The sequence below is a fragment of the Scomber scombrus genome, chromosome 16, assembly GCF_963691925.1.
Source record: "Scomber scombrus chromosome 16, fScoSco1.1, whole genome shotgun sequence".
Classification (NCBI taxonomy): domain Eukaryota; kingdom Metazoa; phylum Chordata; class Actinopteri; order Scombriformes; family Scombridae; genus Scomber; species Scomber scombrus.
The window spans coordinates 16,074,071-16,094,277 of NC_084985.1; the positions used below are offsets into that span (position 1 = coordinate 16,074,071).

At 37.9% G+C, this 20,207-nt stretch overlaps 2 protein-coding genes across 6 annotated transcripts; both read right to left on the reverse strand.

Moving 5' to 3' along the window:
• Positions 1–101: 101 nt before the first annotated feature.
• On the reverse strand, positions 102–8,242 carry LOC133996140 (regulation of nuclear pre-mRNA domain-containing protein 1A-like). Of its 4 annotated transcripts, XM_062435706.1 has the most exons (7): positions 7,850–8,242; positions 5,535–5,664; positions 5,045–5,151; positions 4,386–4,480; positions 4,003–4,129; positions 2,838–3,013; positions 102–1,202 (listed from the first exon to the last, which is right to left on the reverse strand). In XM_062435706.1, exons 1-7 carry the CDS (start codon positions 7,998–8,000, stop codon positions 1,104–1,106), a joined length of 885 nt encoding a protein of 294 aa, XP_062291690.1. In that variant the 5' UTR covers positions 8,001–8,242; the 3' UTR covers positions 102–1,103. The 4 variants fall into 4 exon arrangements, with proteins under 4 accessions (XP_062291690.1, XP_062291688.1, XP_062291689.1 ...); XM_062435704.1 differs by lacking the exon at positions 7,850–8,242 and having other exon boundaries at positions 5,535–6,573; XM_062435705.1 differs by lacking the exon at positions 102–1,202 and having other exon boundaries at positions 2,352–3,013.
• Positions 8,243–9,215: 973 nt separating this feature from the next.
• On the reverse strand, positions 9,216–17,590 carry si:ch211-199g17.2 (uncharacterized). Of its 2 annotated transcripts, XM_062435987.1 has the most exons (12): positions 17,469–17,590; positions 16,418–16,528; positions 14,962–15,003; positions 14,797–14,868; positions 14,565–14,707; positions 14,355–14,477; positions 14,208–14,265; positions 13,685–14,014; positions 12,835–12,971; positions 12,610–12,711; positions 11,927–12,473; positions 9,216–11,820 (listed from the first exon to the last, which is right to left on the reverse strand). In XM_062435987.1, exons 3-11 carry the CDS (start codon positions 14,984–14,986, stop codon positions 12,369–12,371), a joined length of 1,095 nt encoding a protein of 364 aa, XP_062291971.1. In that variant the 5' UTR covers positions 14,987–15,003; positions 16,418–16,528; positions 17,469–17,590; the 3' UTR covers positions 9,216–11,820; positions 11,927–12,368. The 2 variants fall into 2 exon arrangements, with proteins under 2 accessions (XP_062291971.1, XP_062291970.1); XM_062435986.1 differs by lacking the exons at positions 12,610–12,711; positions 12,835–12,971; positions 13,685–14,014; ... (5 more) ...; positions 16,418–16,528; positions 17,469–17,590 and having other exon boundaries at positions 11,927–12,363.
• Between the last annotated feature and the right edge of the window lie 2,617 nt (positions 17,591–20,207).

Genomic DNA, 20,207 nt, shown 5'->3' on the forward strand with positions numbered 1-20,207 from the left:
GTTAACCAAACCTTAACCATAGTGTTATCACAGCTTAAAACACAATCTCAGCTGCTCATACTGGAGACAAGGATGCAACATTTTGTACATATTCTGTTTATTTGGTTCTAAGAAGAATTTGAATCCTATGTACAAAAAAACAAGCAGCTGTTTTTGGAAACTGGGGCACTTCTCAAGCTGTGTAAGGCATCTGCACAGCATTCAGTAAACTGAGGGATAAAATTATGAAGCAGTATGATCCAGTAAACAAGATCACAATAGACTCCTTTACAAATTATTTTCAGTACATTGAAGGTCTGAGCAACTACAAAGATATCAGTCTACTGATACCTCAGTAATTTGTTTAAATGACCATTTCATTTCACAAGCCATGTTGACATGGATACAAATAAGGACTTACAGGTATAACGCCTTCATATTTACATGCAATTTTGAATATATACACTGACCAATGATCCACACTTCCCTCTCATCAGGAGGCTTTATGTAAATTGTAATTACATATGTTGGTTTGCTTTCAGGAACATAGTTAACTTCTCAACTTCAGAATCTGGTTTCCTAATGATTTCACTAGTATATCATTCTCTTCAAAGGCCATTATCACGCTGCAAAAAAACAGACAATTTCAGCTTCAATACCTGCTGTGATTATCTTACCAAAAACCAGAACAGATGCATTTACAGAAAGGGTAAAAGAAAGGTGTGAAAGCAATTCAAAATATTTAAAAATTATTATGAAATGTCACAGTAAGGGGATATACTCTGGTGCATTATCTCAAGTCAGTATAAATACAAAAATATCACACCAGCATCATCCATGTCACTTTAAAGCTGTGAAAGTTAGATGGGCAGGCACCAAAGCATGGAGTGCCTATGACTGATGATTATAAATCTTAATTTACAGTTTACTGCTGATATTGCTGTTAATAAAAGCCAGGTGGATAAATAAACTGCTGAAGACAGAATGAGAACTTCAGGATGCCATACAGGGAGACACTGACACTTTGCAAAATCAAGAACAAAAGTACTATGGCTAATATCTAACAGACAGGTTGAGATGTTTCTGTAGCAGGAAGGTCGGGTATCTGGTCAGATGGCGAAACGTCAGTTTGATGAGTTGTATCGTCCTCCTGGAAGATTGTTCAAACGGGAACGCAGCTCCTTCCGGACCTGGGTCACTTTCGCCAGTTTGTGTTTGTACTCCTGAAAAAGTCCACCACAGAAAAGGTCCATCAGAGGATATTAACACCAAATAAAAGTGTACATACAGTTAAAGATCTGAAGTTTTATATAAGTTAAGTTTATATTTCTGGCCAAAACTTGCATCCAAGATGTCACAGATTTTGTGTTTTCCTTAATTAATCTCATTAGAAACTACATCACATAAATGAAAATTCTAAATATGTAAAATGTAATCAGTGAGCCTGTGCACTGTTTCAAGCTGTCAAGTTTGCGATGAGTTCAACTCTGTACTCCCTCAAACCATAGGATGTATAATGAGATGTGATTTTTTTTTTTTTTTTAAACAAATCTCTAAATTTTTACTCTGCAAGTTCATGACCTCTTCACTTGCATCTATAAAATCTATGAAATATCATAAACAAAAAGGACATTTTCCTCTTCTAATTTATTTTGAGAATATGCTATGCAAAGGTTCAAGTGTTTAGGTTTAAATAACATCTTTGTAGTAAAACACTAAAACAGCAGCGCCTCATCAAAAGGTGAATGAAATTTACACAGATCAGGGCTGTGGCACAAAGCTAGAAGCCAGTCAGCTTAGTTATTTTTGATGAATGATTTCCCCCAATTCATGTATATGCAAAGATTGTAACTTTAAAAAGGTGCAGTCACATGAAATGTCAGTCATGTTTCATTCTCTGTTCCAGCTTTGCTTTAAAGTTGTGCTTATTGTAAATGATCGCCAAACAGCTGGTGCATGTATGGGTGTTGTGCTAGCAGAACACACATTTCCTCACGCTACGGGAGGTTTTAAAGCTCATCATGAATCACAAAAATGGTTTCATCTGTACTGACTAAAATATCACTGAGTGTTGTGAACATTAGAACTAAACCTGATAAATACAAAAATTCTTAAATCTTGCTGTTCTTTTGCTAATTTTTGTTTGACTTGTAATAACAGGACAGACATGATTTTTCTTGATCTGAAGATCAATTATCGAGTGTGTAGTAAATAGTTATTGTGTTTATACTAAAAAAAAGTGTAAATACTGTTAGTACAAACCATCTTTGAATTTCAAATTCATACAAAGCATGCATCACCAGGGGCTGCAAGTGTTACAGCAAAATGAAAGCACTCACGAGATCAGTTTCCTTTTTTATTTCCAGTTTTTTATTGCAAAGACTTGACTGTGTGAAGATACAAATATGAAATGCTTTATACTCTTGGTATCCTGTGGATAAAGGCTGGACAGTTAATGTCAAAGAATGGCTATGAGAAAACAATACAGTCTGTAATTAAGTTTTTCAAGATCTAACACTGTCAGTGGTCAGTACTTACCTTGTGGGAGGTACACTGTAAGTGAACAGAGCGGTAGCCTGACTTGGATATCAAGTGTGTATTTAATTAGGAATATTTGTCTGTTTGTAATGCAGCAGGCCTAAAACTAAAATCTACAGTTTGTTTTTTATATCAAAAGAGGCACTCTGAATAAGTATGCAACATGCTGAAATATGTGAAATGTTATTTCAAAGTGTGAGCATGCAGTTACGTAACAGATAGACACACACCCAGAATGAATAATGATGACACAAAGGTGAGGGGAACAAGGCACACAGATACACAAATGATAATGGAAAGAAGAAAAGTGATTCACGCACTTCAAGTTTCTGCTCGTTCTGGGCCAAGCCATCCTTCTGGCTTTGCAGGAAGACCGTTAGTGTGCGCGTGAGCTGCCTCCTATCATCTATCTCTGCCGCCAAGCGGCCACTGTAGTCTGCAAGCAGCATGCAGGCCTCCTCCACCAGCCGGGAAAGCCGCTCCCCTGACTCCTTATCTAAAGCACAGAAAGCATACAAAGACCAGGGCACCATGCTTAAATATAACCAAGGACTGAACTAGAGGTCACTCAGTTATTCATCAGTACTGGTAAAATATTGCCACTATTTCAATGTTGTGACATCACTGGTAATTCAGACACTTCCTTATGGCAGATGAAGGTGTTTTTAGCCCTTTTCATTCCTCTAGCTTCATTGTCCTGCTCAACGGCACTTCAGTTTTCATTGCTGAGTGAGGCAGAGATATAAAGGCAAGAGTTTAAATGCTTATATAGCCTTATGATGTACAATATGTCAAAGTGGTCAAATTAAGGGCAACTCAACTGGTTGAGACACACCACATAACCACAAAAGCTGTGGTTTGTTTCTAGCCAACGACCCTTGTTGCACGTCCTACCCTTCTCTGTTACATGTGTCTCTGCACTTTTGATTATCAAATAATGGCAAGAAAGTGGTAAAATTAGTAAGACATATTGATAGTGACTATCTTTGAATATCAAGAAGAATCATTTACTGTAAGTTTCTCAGCAGTAAATGTACAGACCGTTGGTGTTTTGGCTGTCCTCTCACAGCCTTCTTAATAATATTGTCACTAACAGTATTGTCATTTTTAAAAACAGTTTCTTTCCTTATCCTGCAGGGTTGAGGTAAGTAATAGGTGGGGAATGAATGTAATCTTATGCAGGAGTGGAGAGGGAGGAAATGTTCCATTTATTTATGCTTCACTGTGTTACACTGTTAAATTTACGGGAAAGTGAAAAAGAAAAAAAAAGTTATTTGTGCAGGACAGGTATTTGTTGTCTCAGAGATGTGGACCTTGGTGTTTTAGATAGATAGCTGTTTCCCTAGTATTTTCCCCATACTGCTTCCTGTGAAGACACTTAATTAATCAGTACATGTGTTTAAGTGTTGTGGGGAAGAGTTGTGTGTGTTTGTATATATACACACACACACAGTACACAATACTGTGCTGTGTCCTGCCTCCTACCTGTGATCCTGTGAAGCAGTGATGTGTCCTGTACCTCAGCAGGAAGGGAGGAGATGCGCTGACGCAGCACTGAATCGCCAGAGGCTGCATTCTCAAGCTCTTGCAGAGCTCGGATTAACTCTGCTGTCTGAGGTAGAGAGGCGATAAGCAGGACAGGGAGATGAGAGGAACAAATGGGGGAACAGATTATGAGAAAAGTTGAGGGCAAGGATACGTGTGTGACATACATGAGAAATATTAGATAGGCAGCACATTAAGATAATAATCCATGTAGAAATGCTGTGTTAACTGTGTTATTATTAAGTAACCTCAATGTGGTTACAAGTATCATTTCTTTAAACCCTGTATGTATGGGTTAGGGTTAGGTATGCCTAGGCCCAGACCTGTGGGGGCTCAGCTGGGGAGCTCTGAGAGGCAAAGTCCTCATCCTCTGGTTGGGTATCCTCATATGACCTCTTCTTAGCCTTTTTTTCTCCATCTAGGATTTACAAGAAAAGAGCACAAGGCAGAAGAATACAACACACACACACACGTTATTTAAAAATGAATGTGGCAGCGACGTCTTACGAGACTAACTCTGTGTCTAGACAGCAAGTGTGTCAGATGTTTTTTTCACACACAACAGATACTCCCTCATTTTAATCTATACAGCTGTCTGCACCGGCTCCATGGAGGTTGTGTCTCAGCTGTGTCTCCAGGGCATAACCACGACCTGTAGCATTAATTCATACTTCAAGTCTATTGTCCTTACATACACTCCTACAGTATTGTTCATTGAGCACTGTGCGCTTCCAAAATATGGCTGACCTACACTCAACACTGCACCTGAACGCCTCCGGTGTAGACACACAGACAGAGCACTCACTGCTGCTGTTCACGCTACATTTGCAGTCTAGCCCCGGGTAACCCAGTGAGGTTAACCCTGTTGACTAGCAGAGTAAGTAGTCACATTATCTTACTGTATTAAAGTGAGACCATGTAGACATGGTTTGGTGTTGTGCATGAACCTGTGTAGTTACAGGATAGTATTATGTGAACTTACAAAGGACTTGTGAGAGCTGGTCCAACAGGTTGTTCTCGTACACGGTTCTCTCCTGCCAGATGGACAAAACCCGACCCAACTGTTTCTTACAGCCCTCCTCGCCCTCTCTGGATACATACAATACATACAACAGACACGTACACTTTAAAATGCTTTGTTAAACTCAATTAATGTTGACTGGATGATACAGAAATAAAAGGTGGCAACTTCAATGTTGATACACTGATGGCAACATGATTATATGCAAGTGTTTAGGTATTGGGGCGTTTTTCACTCTTGGAGAAATCTGACATCATTTTTTGTAATGCTAATTTTTTCAACTTTAATCTTTGTACAATGACTCAATTCATTAAAAAATTGTGTAACTTTAGCGGCCTAAAATAAACAAACACATTACCTAGTCCTACATAAGGTAGTTTTACTCTTAGCATTTTCTTGAGCCATTTACAGATATATAGACATACTGATGATACGTCATATTAAATCTGACCTGTACACATGTTTGAATGCATCAACGATGATCGGTGCAAAGTCCTGGGTGAACTCTGGTCCTTTCCTCTTGCTGTTCTGAATGACGTCATTGGCCAAATAAAGGAAGGTCAGCTTCCGTGACACCTGAGCTGCATATATCCAAATGTACACATACACACACACACACGCACACGCGCATACACACACACACACACACACACACACACACACACACACACACACACACACACACACACACACACACACACACACACACACACACACACACACACACACACACACATCACTCAGGGGCTTGACTGTCAGACTTTTGGACATGATTTATATGACAGAACCATATGTTGGATTTAAGAATTTAATTAATTAATTAGTGACATTCAGGGAAATTATCACAAGAAAATACAAAATCTTAAATGCAATGCCACAATTTTCCCAACAAGCCAGACCATTGTGTATTGAAGTCACAAATCACCTCACAGTAATCACTCACCACTAAGAATAAAATCTATCTAGTAACAACCACACAGCAGTCACACAGCTCATTTCTCATAATGACAATATACAGATCCAAGGGGAAATCTATTTCACAAGTTATTTTTTCTTGTTCTCTCTAATTAAACGGCTTGTTTCATGTCTTTTTCATTAAAGTTTTATCCACCAATATGCACTTCAGTGGCACAGTCAGATTATATATTTAATGATGCATATTGTTGTTTATGGACAGGTCACAGTCAACAATACGCCAAGCATAAAGCTCCAGAGAAATGTGCTGTCTCTATTCCCACTGCTATTAACGTTCTTTTCTGCCTTCAGACGAGCTCCCAAAATACTATATCCACTGGAGGTATCATTAGGTCGCTGACTTGCACCCTAAGGAGAAGTGTGCCACTATTAGCTTCAAGCACTGCAGAACCTGCCATCTATACAACAGGCACAACAGCTTCCCCCAAAAGCTCAAAAATGTGTCTATACAGTGACTAAATCTACACAATACATCTAGAGTCAGGTTGTTTTTTACAGTATCAGGTAAGTGATGAATATTTTCCATCTGACACACTTTAAATGGCATCAACTATTCTTAAAAAGTACAAATCCATAGGCTACTCCTTACATTTTTGTGACACTACGTTTAACACATTCAATATTCTTTTTTGTAGAATATTATAGGCAGTGGAAGAGTTTAATTTCTATTCTTAAAAGTTTCAGTGGGACATTTGAAGCATGTCGGGCCTCAAAACAGATTTCAAACTTCAGTCAAACTAAGTATATTTGCACCATTGCTTGAGAGAGAAATAAATAAAGGAAATTAAGGAGAAGCCACTTTTGGCCACCCCACTAGAAATGCAGATCCATCTCACAAACTACAAACAAATGTGTGTTCTTAACATTCACTTTTTAAAGCTTGACTCACTGATTTCTTGTGCGCTCAGGAGCAGTAGAAGCAAGGATCCTGCATTATATGTAAACAACTGTCCATTGCTTATTTGCACATCCTGCAGATGGAGCAACATCTGCATTCTTTTTTTGAGTTTCCTGAATGCTTTGTTTTGGTCTCCACCTTCTCCCGGTGAACATATCTGGCTCAGTAGTCATTTGGTAGTGCATAGATAGCACAGGGTGGGTTTTATCAATCAGAGCATTTTAGCTGAAAACAGTTGCCTTTAGTGTTGGAAAAGAGGTGAATGATAAAACAAAGACATGAAAGACTAAAACGCTCTGTAGAGCTAAACTGGGTGACAACGCCCCCTTTTTCACATAGTCCTTAGCTCAACCGTTTGTATAAACACTATTGGTGTAACTTACTGTAACTTAATGAATTTGGCTTATCGAGTATTTAATATCTGCAATGAGTTGGTGAAGTTGATTAACTTCAGGACCTCGATACATGGTATGAAAGACTTTTACCAGGCTCGATAAAAGAGCCTACTATAATCTCGTCTGTCTAGGCTACCATTAATGTTGTGCAAATTGCAGAAATCCAGTATTAATTTTTTGAGTAACTTTTTCAGCCTTCACATAGCCAGTACATAAAGAGACGAGGGATAACGCGGTTAAATGCTAACTCTACTGGTATTAGCCTATGTGAGTCAACACGTTTTCAACTGGCCGTGCTCATTAGCTAGGGTTAGCAATTAACGAGAAAAGATCAGAGATGGATAACTTTGACACAACTGTTAGCAAAGAGTTTGATATTTATAATTACTCTAACATGTGACTTCTAGAAACATGTGAGCAGTCTTTGTTTGTGACTTGTGGGGACATGATGGCAGTCTTCTTAGCAGGGAACTAGCTAGCTTATCATGTCAACCTTACCTTTTCTCAGTTCGTTGAACCAAACATTGACAATACTCTTCGAGTGTTTTCTATGATGAATGAGCCAGAGAGACAACGTCTGCACACTTTGCTGAGAGTTACTAAGCTCGGATAGTTTCTTTTCTAGAGCCGCCTCGGAGAAAGCTGACATCTCGACGAGATTGGGCAGAGTACGAGACACCGGGAGAGGCAGCTTTAAGGTTCTCCCAGATGTGTTATTAATTAGCCAGTAACTACACAAAACGTATCCATCCAAATTACATATCCTACGCCACCTTTTCTATGTTAAAGACTGGTTGTTAATGCTAACGCACCGCCCTCGGGGGGTGTTAAAGGGTGACTGAGCTAGCTAGCTGGCTTTGCTTAGGTCAACCTACAGCAGCCTGCAAGAGGCGCTTCCGTACGCCCTCGATGCTGCGTTCACGTCCGACGGAAATAACAGATAGGATGGATTAGGGTAATGCGGGACACTTTATGAAATTCTGACTTGTTTACCATATTTACACATGAATCCAATACATTATATCAACACCTAATATCATTATTAAAAAAAGAGATAAATCCACTGTAGCTTAGGTGTCCTACATTGGTCAATGTCCAAAACTACCCTAATCCACCCTATATTAGATATTGTCAAGTATGTTATAGTCTCCAAAATGTCTTGTATATTTAATGTATTTTTATTATCTTCTGCTTTTGTTTTATTTTTGTATGGTTGATACTAACCTCTTGTCTTAGCATCATTACTACTTCTGCCAATATTGTTTCTGCATGTTTTTCTTGTTTTATTTATCATTCATATATGTGAGGGTATATGTATGTGTTCTTGTGTCAAAAAAAATCCACAAAAAAATCATAATAAAAGTGTCAGATGTTGTTAGATATTTTACAAGTGTAGTAAATGAAGTGTCAGGTTTGTCTGATGACTGGTTTGACCGAAAACAAATTACAAAAAATATGTTTGTTTACTTTAGGGCCGATGTACTGGTCACTGCCTGTACATCAGTGACTCCACCCCTGAGGACAACATTCTTTATTGAATTGGATTCAAACAGTCATATACAATATCCTGCCACACTTTATATTAACTTTTATCTTTTTAATTTGACATTGAGAGACCACTATCACCATTATTCATCCATCAATCCTGAGTCACTGTCATAAGCTATTACTAATGTAGTCAACTGATTTACTTAAGAGGACACAACAGCGACCTACAAGAGGAAATTACTCTGAAGACATTTAGAAAGTCACTTAATTATGCACTGGGCATGCAGACTGTAATAATCAGTCTGTCAAAATCTTTAAAAGTCTCCTTGTTGATGCCATCCATGGAGGGTTAGAAGAAAAATGTTCAGTAAATGTGTATAAAGTGCTTTTATTTTTTCAAACTTAAGTACAACAGATTCAGCAGACAACATTAAGAGATGTGATTTAAATGAGAAACTTAATGTCACCTTAAATTGAAACCAAACCACAAACCAGACCAAACAAATAATAAACATTTGATCTCACATCCTTCTAATTATATGCCAGTTAACAAAAATATGTATCTTGTGGTGCACCAAATCAGCTAAATGGATCACAATCATCCAGGATGATGTTTTGACATGACATTTAGTTAAATAATATACTTGATATTGTTTCATGACATTAACATGATCAGGTAAGATCATTTAAGAAAATCTACTCAAGAACATACTTAAAAGTTATCACACAATTAATGAATGTAAAGTCATCATGGAGTTATTCGGGCACTACTTGTATAATAAACCCAGTCACATAGGTGTAATGGTCCAAATGACAAAGAAAATCTCAGTGTCAATAGTTTAACATATTAACAAGCACGAACCACAGCCTCACTGTGATTTTCCCAACTTTTGTTATTCTTTACAGATATGAAGCACTGAAAAATATAACGTGATGTTTAATAATACTGAGGATGTTTTGTACTCTCACTTCATTTTGGGTATGTATTTAAAACCTCATCTTATCAGTAAATTATGGTACATTTCACTTTAAATTATCTCATTATCTTCTGCATAGCACGGCTTGAGTCAATTTTATATTTCTCACATAAGAAAAACGTAAAGTGGTGTTAGGATTGTGCTCAGTACTAACTCAAAAAGCAGTGATGTTTATTGATATGTAACCAGATAATGTAGCTATTATAGATATTCAGCTATACAAATCAAATTGACTTGACCTAAAATTGACTATTATCCTGAAGTTCAGAAGAGAAAAAAAAGAAAAAGAAAAATCACACTCAAGAATGTAAAAAACACAGAATCAGCATTTCAGTCCATTTTGTAACAGCAGTTTAGTCCATATTAAATGATGGAGTCATTACAATTTTACAACCAGTCGATTTCATTATTAGTCATGTCCCAAAATTCGAATTAGCGACCTCTTTATGTTTCCAAACATATTATAGAAAACATGTTGGCTTCATGTTAGTCTATGTATTTTGTCATATTAAATATGAATGTTAAAACTGAAAGTCAATAGGGACAATGCTAAATTTATTTCATATAACATTGAGAAGCTTCCTCTATTAGGAGATTCACATTTTTTAGATAATCATACATGTTTTCTTTTAGAAAAACATGAAGTAGTATGACAGAAACCATTGAAACCATGCCAGCAGTCAGTGGAAATGTGGTGTCAGTGAGATGGGGTACTGTATGCAGAAACAGGATATGCATACATGTTCCAGTGTGGTGTTCCAGTTACATTCCCTGAAATCATCCCACCTGAAAAACCAGTGACCTTGATGTTAAGATCAGAGTAGGCTTCATAACGCTGAGCTTGCCCAGGTGGGATGTATTCATTTGAATAGGACATGCCACTGCTGCCACCACCGCCTGGATGAAGAAAGAGCTGGTCAGCATTTGTAGACATCCCCCTGTGGCCTACTTTAATAGCTTGATAGGCCAAAGGTTGTATCATATGACTTTGTGGAGCCATTGGGACGTGGCCAGTTGTGACCTCTGCGTATGTTTGCAATCGTCTCTGTTCCATCTTAAATTGTTCTCCAGTCTCTGGTGTAATGCCGTCGCTGTGAGCATGGGAATCTCCTAGATGAGGATGCACGTTAATCCCAGCAGCAACTAAATGAGGAGCCAGTTCACCAGACAAACCATAGTGTCCCACACTTCCCACAGGAAGACGTGTATGATGTTGTGCCATGTATTGCGTAGTGGGCTGTTGCTGGCAATACTGTTGGGTAGCATTTGAGCTTATCTCGTGTCTCTCCCCTCTGGGTACATCCACTCTTGAGTCAAATCCATTCTGGAAAGATGAATTGTACCATTGCTCAGTGTAACCCTCCTCACGTCTGTCAGAAGAGGGATAAGATGACCATTCCTGAGCACGGGACACAGCAGGTAACTGTCCTTGATTTTGCCACTCTGCATAAAAGTTATTTGATCTTCCTTGTGATTGAGGCAGTCTATTGTAATTCCTTTCCTCACAGGCTCCTTGGTTTTGTTTATTATTTATGTGTTTAGACTGGCTGAAGTAATCACCGTTATTGAAATAACCATCTACTTCCTGATACTGAGGGACAGTGATGTTTCTTTCTGGTCCCACGTATTGACCAGAGCCTGCATCTCCTCTACCAAAATCTTGCTGAAGTTGCGAGGGTGCACACATTGATGTGTGCTCAGAGTGGTTAATGGCAAATGACCCAGAGTCCCAGTCTAACTCATATTCCTCTGTCTGGGTTTCTGGCGAGGGAATGACATCCGAGTCGGCTGAAGGGGAGTATGATGACACAGGGAGGCTGTCCATGTTGAAAGACGTCCTCTCCAGCAGTATTGCACCTTTGGTGAGAGGTAAGCTTACCTTAAACACCGTATTAGTCACTTTCCTCATCTTTCTTTTTGCTTTCTTTCTTTGTGCCCGTTTTGACAGCCCTACAGCACATTTCTCTGGCGTGCCTTGACAGAAGGTCTTGTTGACAATTGGCCCTTAAAGAAAAAGTGTCAATTAAACATGGAGAGGTTGAAAAGCAACAGAAAATTACAAAAACGTTTTCACCCTCTTCAATGATCTGCGGCTTTGAAAGACACACACCTTCGACAGCAATTTTCCTCTTTTCAGTGTTATTTTGTGTCCATCCCTTACACAGCATCTTTAAACCTGGGACAAAAAGAAAACAATACGAGGGGTATACAAAGAAAAACAAACTGTGTTCACAAAATTCACTGACAGAAAGAGTAAGTTAGTAGTTATGATAGTATGCTTGGGTGCTGTATAAGTACAATAAGAGAGGAAAAATCAAGATAAAAAAGGGGTGAATGATACAACAATAGATAATACAAGGATAAGTTCCAGGAGGGAGTGAGTGTTTCAAACTTGAGATCTTGTGGAGTATCATTTTTATGCAGAGCACCTATTCAAGCAAAGAAAAGTAATAAAAAGTGTCAGTGTGAGGGGGCAGAGTTAAACAATCTTTATACTTACATCAGGAGTCCCTCCTCAAGAACAGAGAGTTGGGGCTAAAGAGGTGAATGTTTTATGGCCAAACAAGAAAACAGTGGACAGGCATATATCTGTACTTACACCAGTGGTAACTTTTGCCAGTCAGTAAGATACAGATGGATTCTGGTGCACTCACCACCTAAAAACATTCAAGTGTTCAAGTGAAATAAATATATTTTAGGTTAATCTTTTTTTTTTAAACCTCAAGAGCTACTGTATTTAAAACCCAGCATAGGCAAGGCAGAATAGTTTGTGCATAAAAGTAAATGAGATACCTCCAGCTCTCCTCTGCCCTCCTCTTGCTCCACCTTCTTTGCCAGTGATTGGAGAAGCTGATTGTCATTAATATCCTCCACCTGCTCAGGATGAGATTCCACCTACACACAGACATTTTCATTGAGCTTCAAACTTATTTATAGCATGTTTCTAAAGCCTTTGGTTAATGATTAATGATCTGTGTTCATATTTCAATTGAAATTATTAATACACAACAAACTGACCAAGTAGTTGACAAGATGGCAAGTGCTGGTTAGGTGATCAATGATGTCCTTTTTGTTGATTCTGATGCGGCAGCAGTGGCACATGAAACAGTATGTGTGACCATCTTCACTTCTACACTCAACCACTCTGGAAAGACCTGTTGCAAACATGTAAAAGCAGCTTCTTTTTTTTTTAAAGCAATAGTTTAAGATCTGGGAAAATACTTATTTTCTTTCTTGGCAAGAGTTACATGAGAAGACTGACACCACTTCAAATGTGTCACTGGAGCCAGCAGCCAGTTAGCTTAGCATAGCACAATGACTGGAAACACAGGGAAACAGCTAGCCTGCCTCTACAAAATCCACCTACCAACACCTCTGAAGTTAACTTGATGATACTCTAATCAGTTTAATCAGCACGACCTGTAAAAATTACAATTTTACAGGGGTTATTTACTGTACTATTTCTTGGCCAAAAGTGGCAAGTTAGTGGTTCCAGTCACTGACATACAAGTGGTATCAATCTTCTCATTTAACTCTTTCTAAGAAAGAGAATGAGCATATTTCCCAAACTCAAACTATTGCTTAAATGATCCATAATATATGCAGTAGCACTCATCAGTAGTATTCTCACCAAAAAAATCCACTATTAAGTACTAATATCCAACACCTATTATTGGTGATGTTGTGGGGAAGAACTACTTATTTTAAGATTTTTTTAAATTCTCAATAGTTTCGGTGCATTAAATCAATCAATCAATCATTATGTGTGGAATTTTCTTATCCCACGACCAAAATGTAAACTTTTCAATCATGTTTAAGGTTCAGGTTTTGAGTAACTGTAACACCTATTGTTATTATTCATGCTCACCAATAAGAAGCTTGGTTCCTGTGTAGCCATCTATAAAGCTGTTGCTATCGTCTGACGTCCGAGTATTGTCTAACTGTGATGTAGAGATGTTATCTAACCAGCTGTTTGAGTCGATAGAAGGAGCTAAAGTTGACTGGATTAGAGATGGAGGCTCGTTAGTTTGTGCTGAGGACTTCTGTGATTTCATGTCAGCATTGAAGGATTTCTTGGAGTGTCTCTGGTGGCCCTGGCCAAGCAATACAATCCTCTGTGGCACAGATGTAGCCTCTGAACAGCTCTCAAGGTCTTTCCACCACTGTCCATGTCTTAAGGAATTTATCAGAGTGACTGCTGTGGTTTTAAGAAAGAGGAACACACATTTATGGAATGAGAGAAAGATACATATGAAAATAGTGCAAAAAATATAAAAACAAAAAGGGTGAAGGACAGGAAATAAGAATAAGGGTGAGATTGGAGGGGTGGACAAAGCAGAGGTTGAGAGTCACTGTTCTCAACAAGTGAACCGTTACACATAAAGACTGACCGTCACTGTCACTTTGTCTTGCAATCTTCTGGTATACAGCATCTTCAACCTCAAACATCTTCATAGGAGGGTGCAAAAAATATGAACACTCACATCCAAAATTCTCATCAAACAGAAATAAAGACAGACACAGTCAAGCTAATATACCTTAATATCCCCAGGTCCCTCTTTTTCCTCAAGCATCTTGGCCTTCTCCATCAGTGGCCAGGCCAGCAGTGACAGGTCTGAGCTCTCCTTCCATTCAGACACAAAATTGGGGTGCCAGGCTTTCTGTCCAGCAAAATGCGAACAGTTACCAAACTACAATCACTAGGCTGCTCACAAACTTGCCATAATGACTTTGGCAATACTACTTACAGTGTAATTGTATCTGTGGAGACTTCCCATAATGTGGTTTCGCATGTCAGATATACTGAGTCGACACACACAAACCTCACACAGGTAAAGTGCTTCTCTGCTGTCTGACCCCATCTTCACACATTCTATAATACTGCCCAGGCCTGAATGTACACAAAATTAGACAAATTGTTTCGATACACGCAGGACACACAGAACTAAACACACAAACTAGAGATTTGTTGCTACAGACCAATAATGGGTTGTAGTCTGTTCCTGTTGTTCAGATACTCCTTCAGAGAGTCAAACAGCTTGCTAGAAAGTCCTACAGAGAATACAAAATGCAAACGTAGTTCCAGATAAAAGCATGATTATATGGTTTAAGAATGGTAGCTCACATGCACAGTGAAATACTTACTTTTTTGAGTCACCCCTCGCTGCATGCTTGTAGAATCACAACCTGCACGCAGTTTAAGTTAATTAAGATTCAAATTCACATTATTATGGCAAAATGTATAGAAATACTAGGCAAGGGACAGAAAAAAGTTTAGTGTATTCAGGTCTTTGTAAGTGGACACCTCAGCCGAAAGAGAGAGTGAGTGCACAACATGCTCAATGCAGTCTGCATTTGTACACACATACACAACACAATTGCTTTGATACTTGTAGTACACACGTCACTACTCCTAACACGCCTACCTTATGTGACACTAAGCCAAGTTAAGAATGGACATGAACAGAAAGATGATGTATTTCCCTCATACAACTCATATAAAATCACAAAAAGAAACTAAAATATAATTTGACATTTTTATTTCTGAGCTCAACCAGACATTTGAATGAAAAGCAATCGATTCTTTTTAAATAAATTCAGATCTCCTGTTCACTATAAAGTGCCACTGAAAGAACATTAAGTTACTATTTTTATACATTAAAGCAGGATTTTTGCTTCTCTTTCAAAACTGCCGTGTCTACCGTGCTGTGGAGGGGGGGGGAAATGAGAGGACCCACCTCACTTTGCCCGAAAGATGTGCGACAATGGCACATTTCAGGCCTTTCTGTGTGGCCGATTTTATAGTATTTCTGACTTGCCTATAATATGATAGACTTGCCTCTACTCGGACATGTTGCTAAACCACAGCTGTGATACTCATCACTCTTTTCAAGTCGTGGTTTAGTTATTGTGGAAAGAAGCTGTTCAGGATATCTTCACTGACGATTTTCTGTCCACTTTCAAAATAAACGCACATCTTAAAGATGATATGTGTTGATGTCTAATCAATGTTTTCATTTTGCATTGATGCTATCGGCTCGTTGATCATTGAATTGGTTTATCGATGTATCTTTACAACCCTAATCATTACAATTAATGTCATCATACCATTTGTCATTCATTTTACAACTAATGGCGAGCAACTTTGATGGAGCTATATTGAAACCTGTTTGTATCATATCATCATACTTTGAGCTTTGATTGAAAATGTTTGGTTTTCTATTATTTTATTTATTTCTTATTTTATTTTATTTCTTATCCTGTGGGATCAAGTCATATTTCAAAACTGGAAAAAAAAACCAAGCTTCAAAAAGGTCTAAACTCATTTTGAAATCCCCCGAAAAAAAGGTTTTACATGATTGAAACCAAGTTTTGAAGGCTTGCATAATGTTTGGATGGGCTGAAATAAATGTTGAAATTTCTTCAAACAATATTTTGTGTGTGAGTTTTCCTTCTTTTACAACTGCAGGGCTTTTACAGTGTTTCTCCAACACATTTTCAGTTTTAGATTTGCTACTGTTCTGTGTATTTGTATGTTTTCCAGGTTTGAAACTTTGTAAATAGTGAAACACTGAAACAGAATTTACAGTATGACACTTACTTTTCAGAGATCTACCCACACAGTTGCAGGCTTGCGAGTCACAGGATTTCCTTTTTTCAGACCGTGTTTCACAGTTTCAGACGACCAGAGTTGCTAGACAAAAGATGTCACCTGGAAAACAAAGTAATACATTGTGAGAGCAGTGAAAAATTTAAAACTGAGAAAATGTGAGGTAGAGATTGTGTAAAAAGGGAGCTGCAGTTGTAAAGAAGACAAACTCGAACACAGAATGATGTTCAATCAAAACATGATGCAAGCCTTCAAAACGTTTCAACATTTCAAGGCTTTTTTTGTTTGTTTCAAAATATGGCATGATATTCATTCCATGCAATCCTGCTCGTATAGTCATTAAACCTCAGACACAAACACTATAAACTGTGGTTCCAAATACAACTATAAACAGCAGATGGCGCTTCAATAATATCAGACAGTTCAGCCAGCCAGGCTATACTACACAGGAGACAGTGGTCACCTAAAATGAGGATGTCAGACATTTTTTATGTTGCGTATTCTCAAAAATAAAGACATGCCCATCACAGACTCTGAAAAAAATGTAGCTTGCTGTTGAGTATGTGTCGTCAAATTACAAATATCTCCTAATGTGTAATTTACAGAGAAATATGGAGCGCCACTTTAACACTCTTACAGTTATAAATGACCTTAGTTAAACACACACCAGGTCCTTTCTGTTGGCTGAACCTACATAAACCAACGTTTTGCGCTTTCTGCTGAACTTATTCACTTCACCCACGCTGACAACAGCTGCTCACTTACGTTACTGTCAATTAACGTTCACTTCGCTAACATGGTTATTTACATATAAGCGCTAAAAAATAAAGTAACGTAGCGTTTAAATATTCATCATATTACACTAGGTATAAATGTGTACTTTATCCCCTTTTTTTAAAGAGAAACTGACGATGATTCTCACAAGTTTCACGCATGTAAACATGCAGACAAACTTTCCAGTTAAGCGACAGAAACCAACTCACCTTCCGACGTCGAAATAAGTCATTTGTTAACGAGGTAAGGGCACTGACTTCATACTTACCAAAAGTTAAAAGTTATTGTCTGTCTATCTGTTTGTTTGTTGCTTGGTCAAGCAAAATCTATGCAGTTGGGTGAAAACCGCAAAGTGACGCTGCCTAATGCGCTCAATGAGCAAAAACTTTGATTAACATCCGCTGCTGCTTAGCCTCCAGTTTAACCGAGTGGGCGTGAACGCAACACACTGTCTCTTCGACCAATCAAATCAACAACTCTAATCTATCAGTTTTATAGTTGATATATTTTTAATATTTAGCTAACTTTACTCATATTTAGCTAATTTTTCTTTCATTTGAGACAACAATTCATGTAAAACAACATTTAACATTTAGATTAAACATTTAGATTTGATTTAATATTTAGATTTAGATTTAGATTTAGATCTGTATAAGTTCTGCATTATATGAATTTCTACCCTTTGAATGAACTTGCCCGCTAGACATTTTTAAATTGTGCAGACATAATCCCTTAAAAAGAAAGATGTGGATGGACACACGGTGTGTTAATTTTCCAAACAAGCAGTGTAAGTAAATATAACAAGCAAAACTTTATGTTATCTAAGTCTGGAATGAGCTGCACCTGACTGTGCAAACTATCATAGCTAATCTAAAGGTAACTGTTAGTGTGCTTTTTATAACTATCCTTCATACATAGCAGACAGTATGGCTATCACTCAGTGGAAGGAATGGAATGCACTAATAGATTTGGACAAAAATACTTGGCCAGGCCTCAGCTCATATTTTGTTTAGGTTACCCCCTTATGTAATGGAGAACAGCTGGCATGTCAGGAATACTCTATAAGCTGCTCCTTCTTGTTTGTTCATTGTCATTTTAACCATGCATGTAGCCTTATGACCTGAGCTCTTATTAAATGTGCATTGAAGATAACTCCTTGTTTTATATCATCTTTGCGTCTTTGGGATCATCACAAACCAATAGTGCTCACAATAACTAAGAACATCTCCTAAGTGAAATAGGGCAAAGGAGAGCAACCTAAGGGATAATAACAGCTCATTTCTTTGAGCTCTGAACCTCAGTGTTAGGAGCACTGACCGCGTCCTGAATTTACTCTGTATGACCGCCGCCGTACAGTACGGCAGCTTTTAGCTTTGATTGTGCCGAAGAAATAGATCCAGGATTCGTAGTGACGACTACGTCTTAAGATAAAGATTAGCTAATCATGGGAAATGCAGGAAACAAGTCCAGAGGGCCATCTGGTAGAGTACATGATACGGTTCTATGGAAGAGATAGTGTTAGCTGGTTGTCTGTGTGGTCGAAAAAATTTGAATTTCTATGTTTTCACTATTATTGGGTTTCATTTTTATTCCTCAAATTGCATGTTTTTATGTTTTTTATTTCCAATTCTTACTGTTAAATGTTTGTTTTATGTAAAGCACATTGAATTGCCATTGTGTATGAAATGGGCTATATAAATAAAGCTGCCTTGCCTTGCCTTGCCTTGCCTTGCCTTGCCTTGCCTTTTGTACACTGATATTTGATTCTTTACCAATAAATGATACAAAGATACGTTTCTTGTTAATGACACCACAGATATCCTGTTATAGAAGACACTGTGACAGAACTGGTCTTAAAACACTGAACACACATATGAAATAGTGCCTAAAACACTGCTAAATTGAAGATTAAACATTATTATTGTCCAATAAGGAGACAAACATTAACAAAAAACGTCAAAGGGACAAAACAGCAACGGGGCAACTATGCAGACGTCTTTCTTTTCTGGGAACTGTTAAGTACTTCAGATTCTGATACTCCCTAGTGGTTTACGACATCTTTTCCTTTGATGTAGACACCTTATTTCTCAGTCAGGATTTATGGCTGCAATTGGGAGGTTTCTGTAAAGGCACCTCAATCTGTTGCCTGCTCTTTGTCTCTCTTGAGCAACCAATAGCCTGCCTGTTTTGACCCTGTGAACTTTAAACTTACAGGCATAATTAAAACTAAACTTACAGACCTGATTATTTACACCTCAGTTCTTATTCCTGTGAGGGAAATAGTTTTTAATGATTCATTTGTTATTCATTTTTGTATTAAGGTGAGTTCGTTTTTTGTCCTTAGGTTGTTGTTTGTTTTACTCTCTAACCCTAACTCTAACCCTAAACCTAACCCTAACCCTAACCCTAACCCTTCCCTTATTTGCAAAACACACTTCTTCCTTTTTATATTTTTGTTTTCTCACTGATCTCCTCTTTCAAGTCAGATCATGTACACCACTTTCACTTAGATATACATACTGTACAAGCTATATCCAACTTTCCCTTTGTTAGTCAGTTTTGAACACTGTTCTGACCCACCCTTGCACAAGTGTAATTCTGTTTTGCTTACTAAAGAATTTTTACTTATTAAAGAATCTTAAAGACATTTTTCTCTGCTCTGTTCTTCTCACCAAGGTACTTTTTTTCCCACCACAGTTTCAAACTTTAGTTTAAATTCTCCATTATTTAAGTTTTTTAGCATGCATCTCCTGCAAAGCTTTAACCTTTGAAAAAAAAAATTGGATCCACGATATGTACACATACAGCATACAGTCAGATACCTGTGTCTGCTGCTGAATAAAGAATGTCATGGAAGTTGCCTGCAAACACTCAATCATGAAACAACATGAAAAACACTGAAAAGCTAAAGATTAAAATATATTGCATACAAATATATTGGAGATCATTCCTTGATACTGAAGTCAGAGGGAAGTGTCTCAAAGGAGAGACAAGCTCAGTGTCTTCA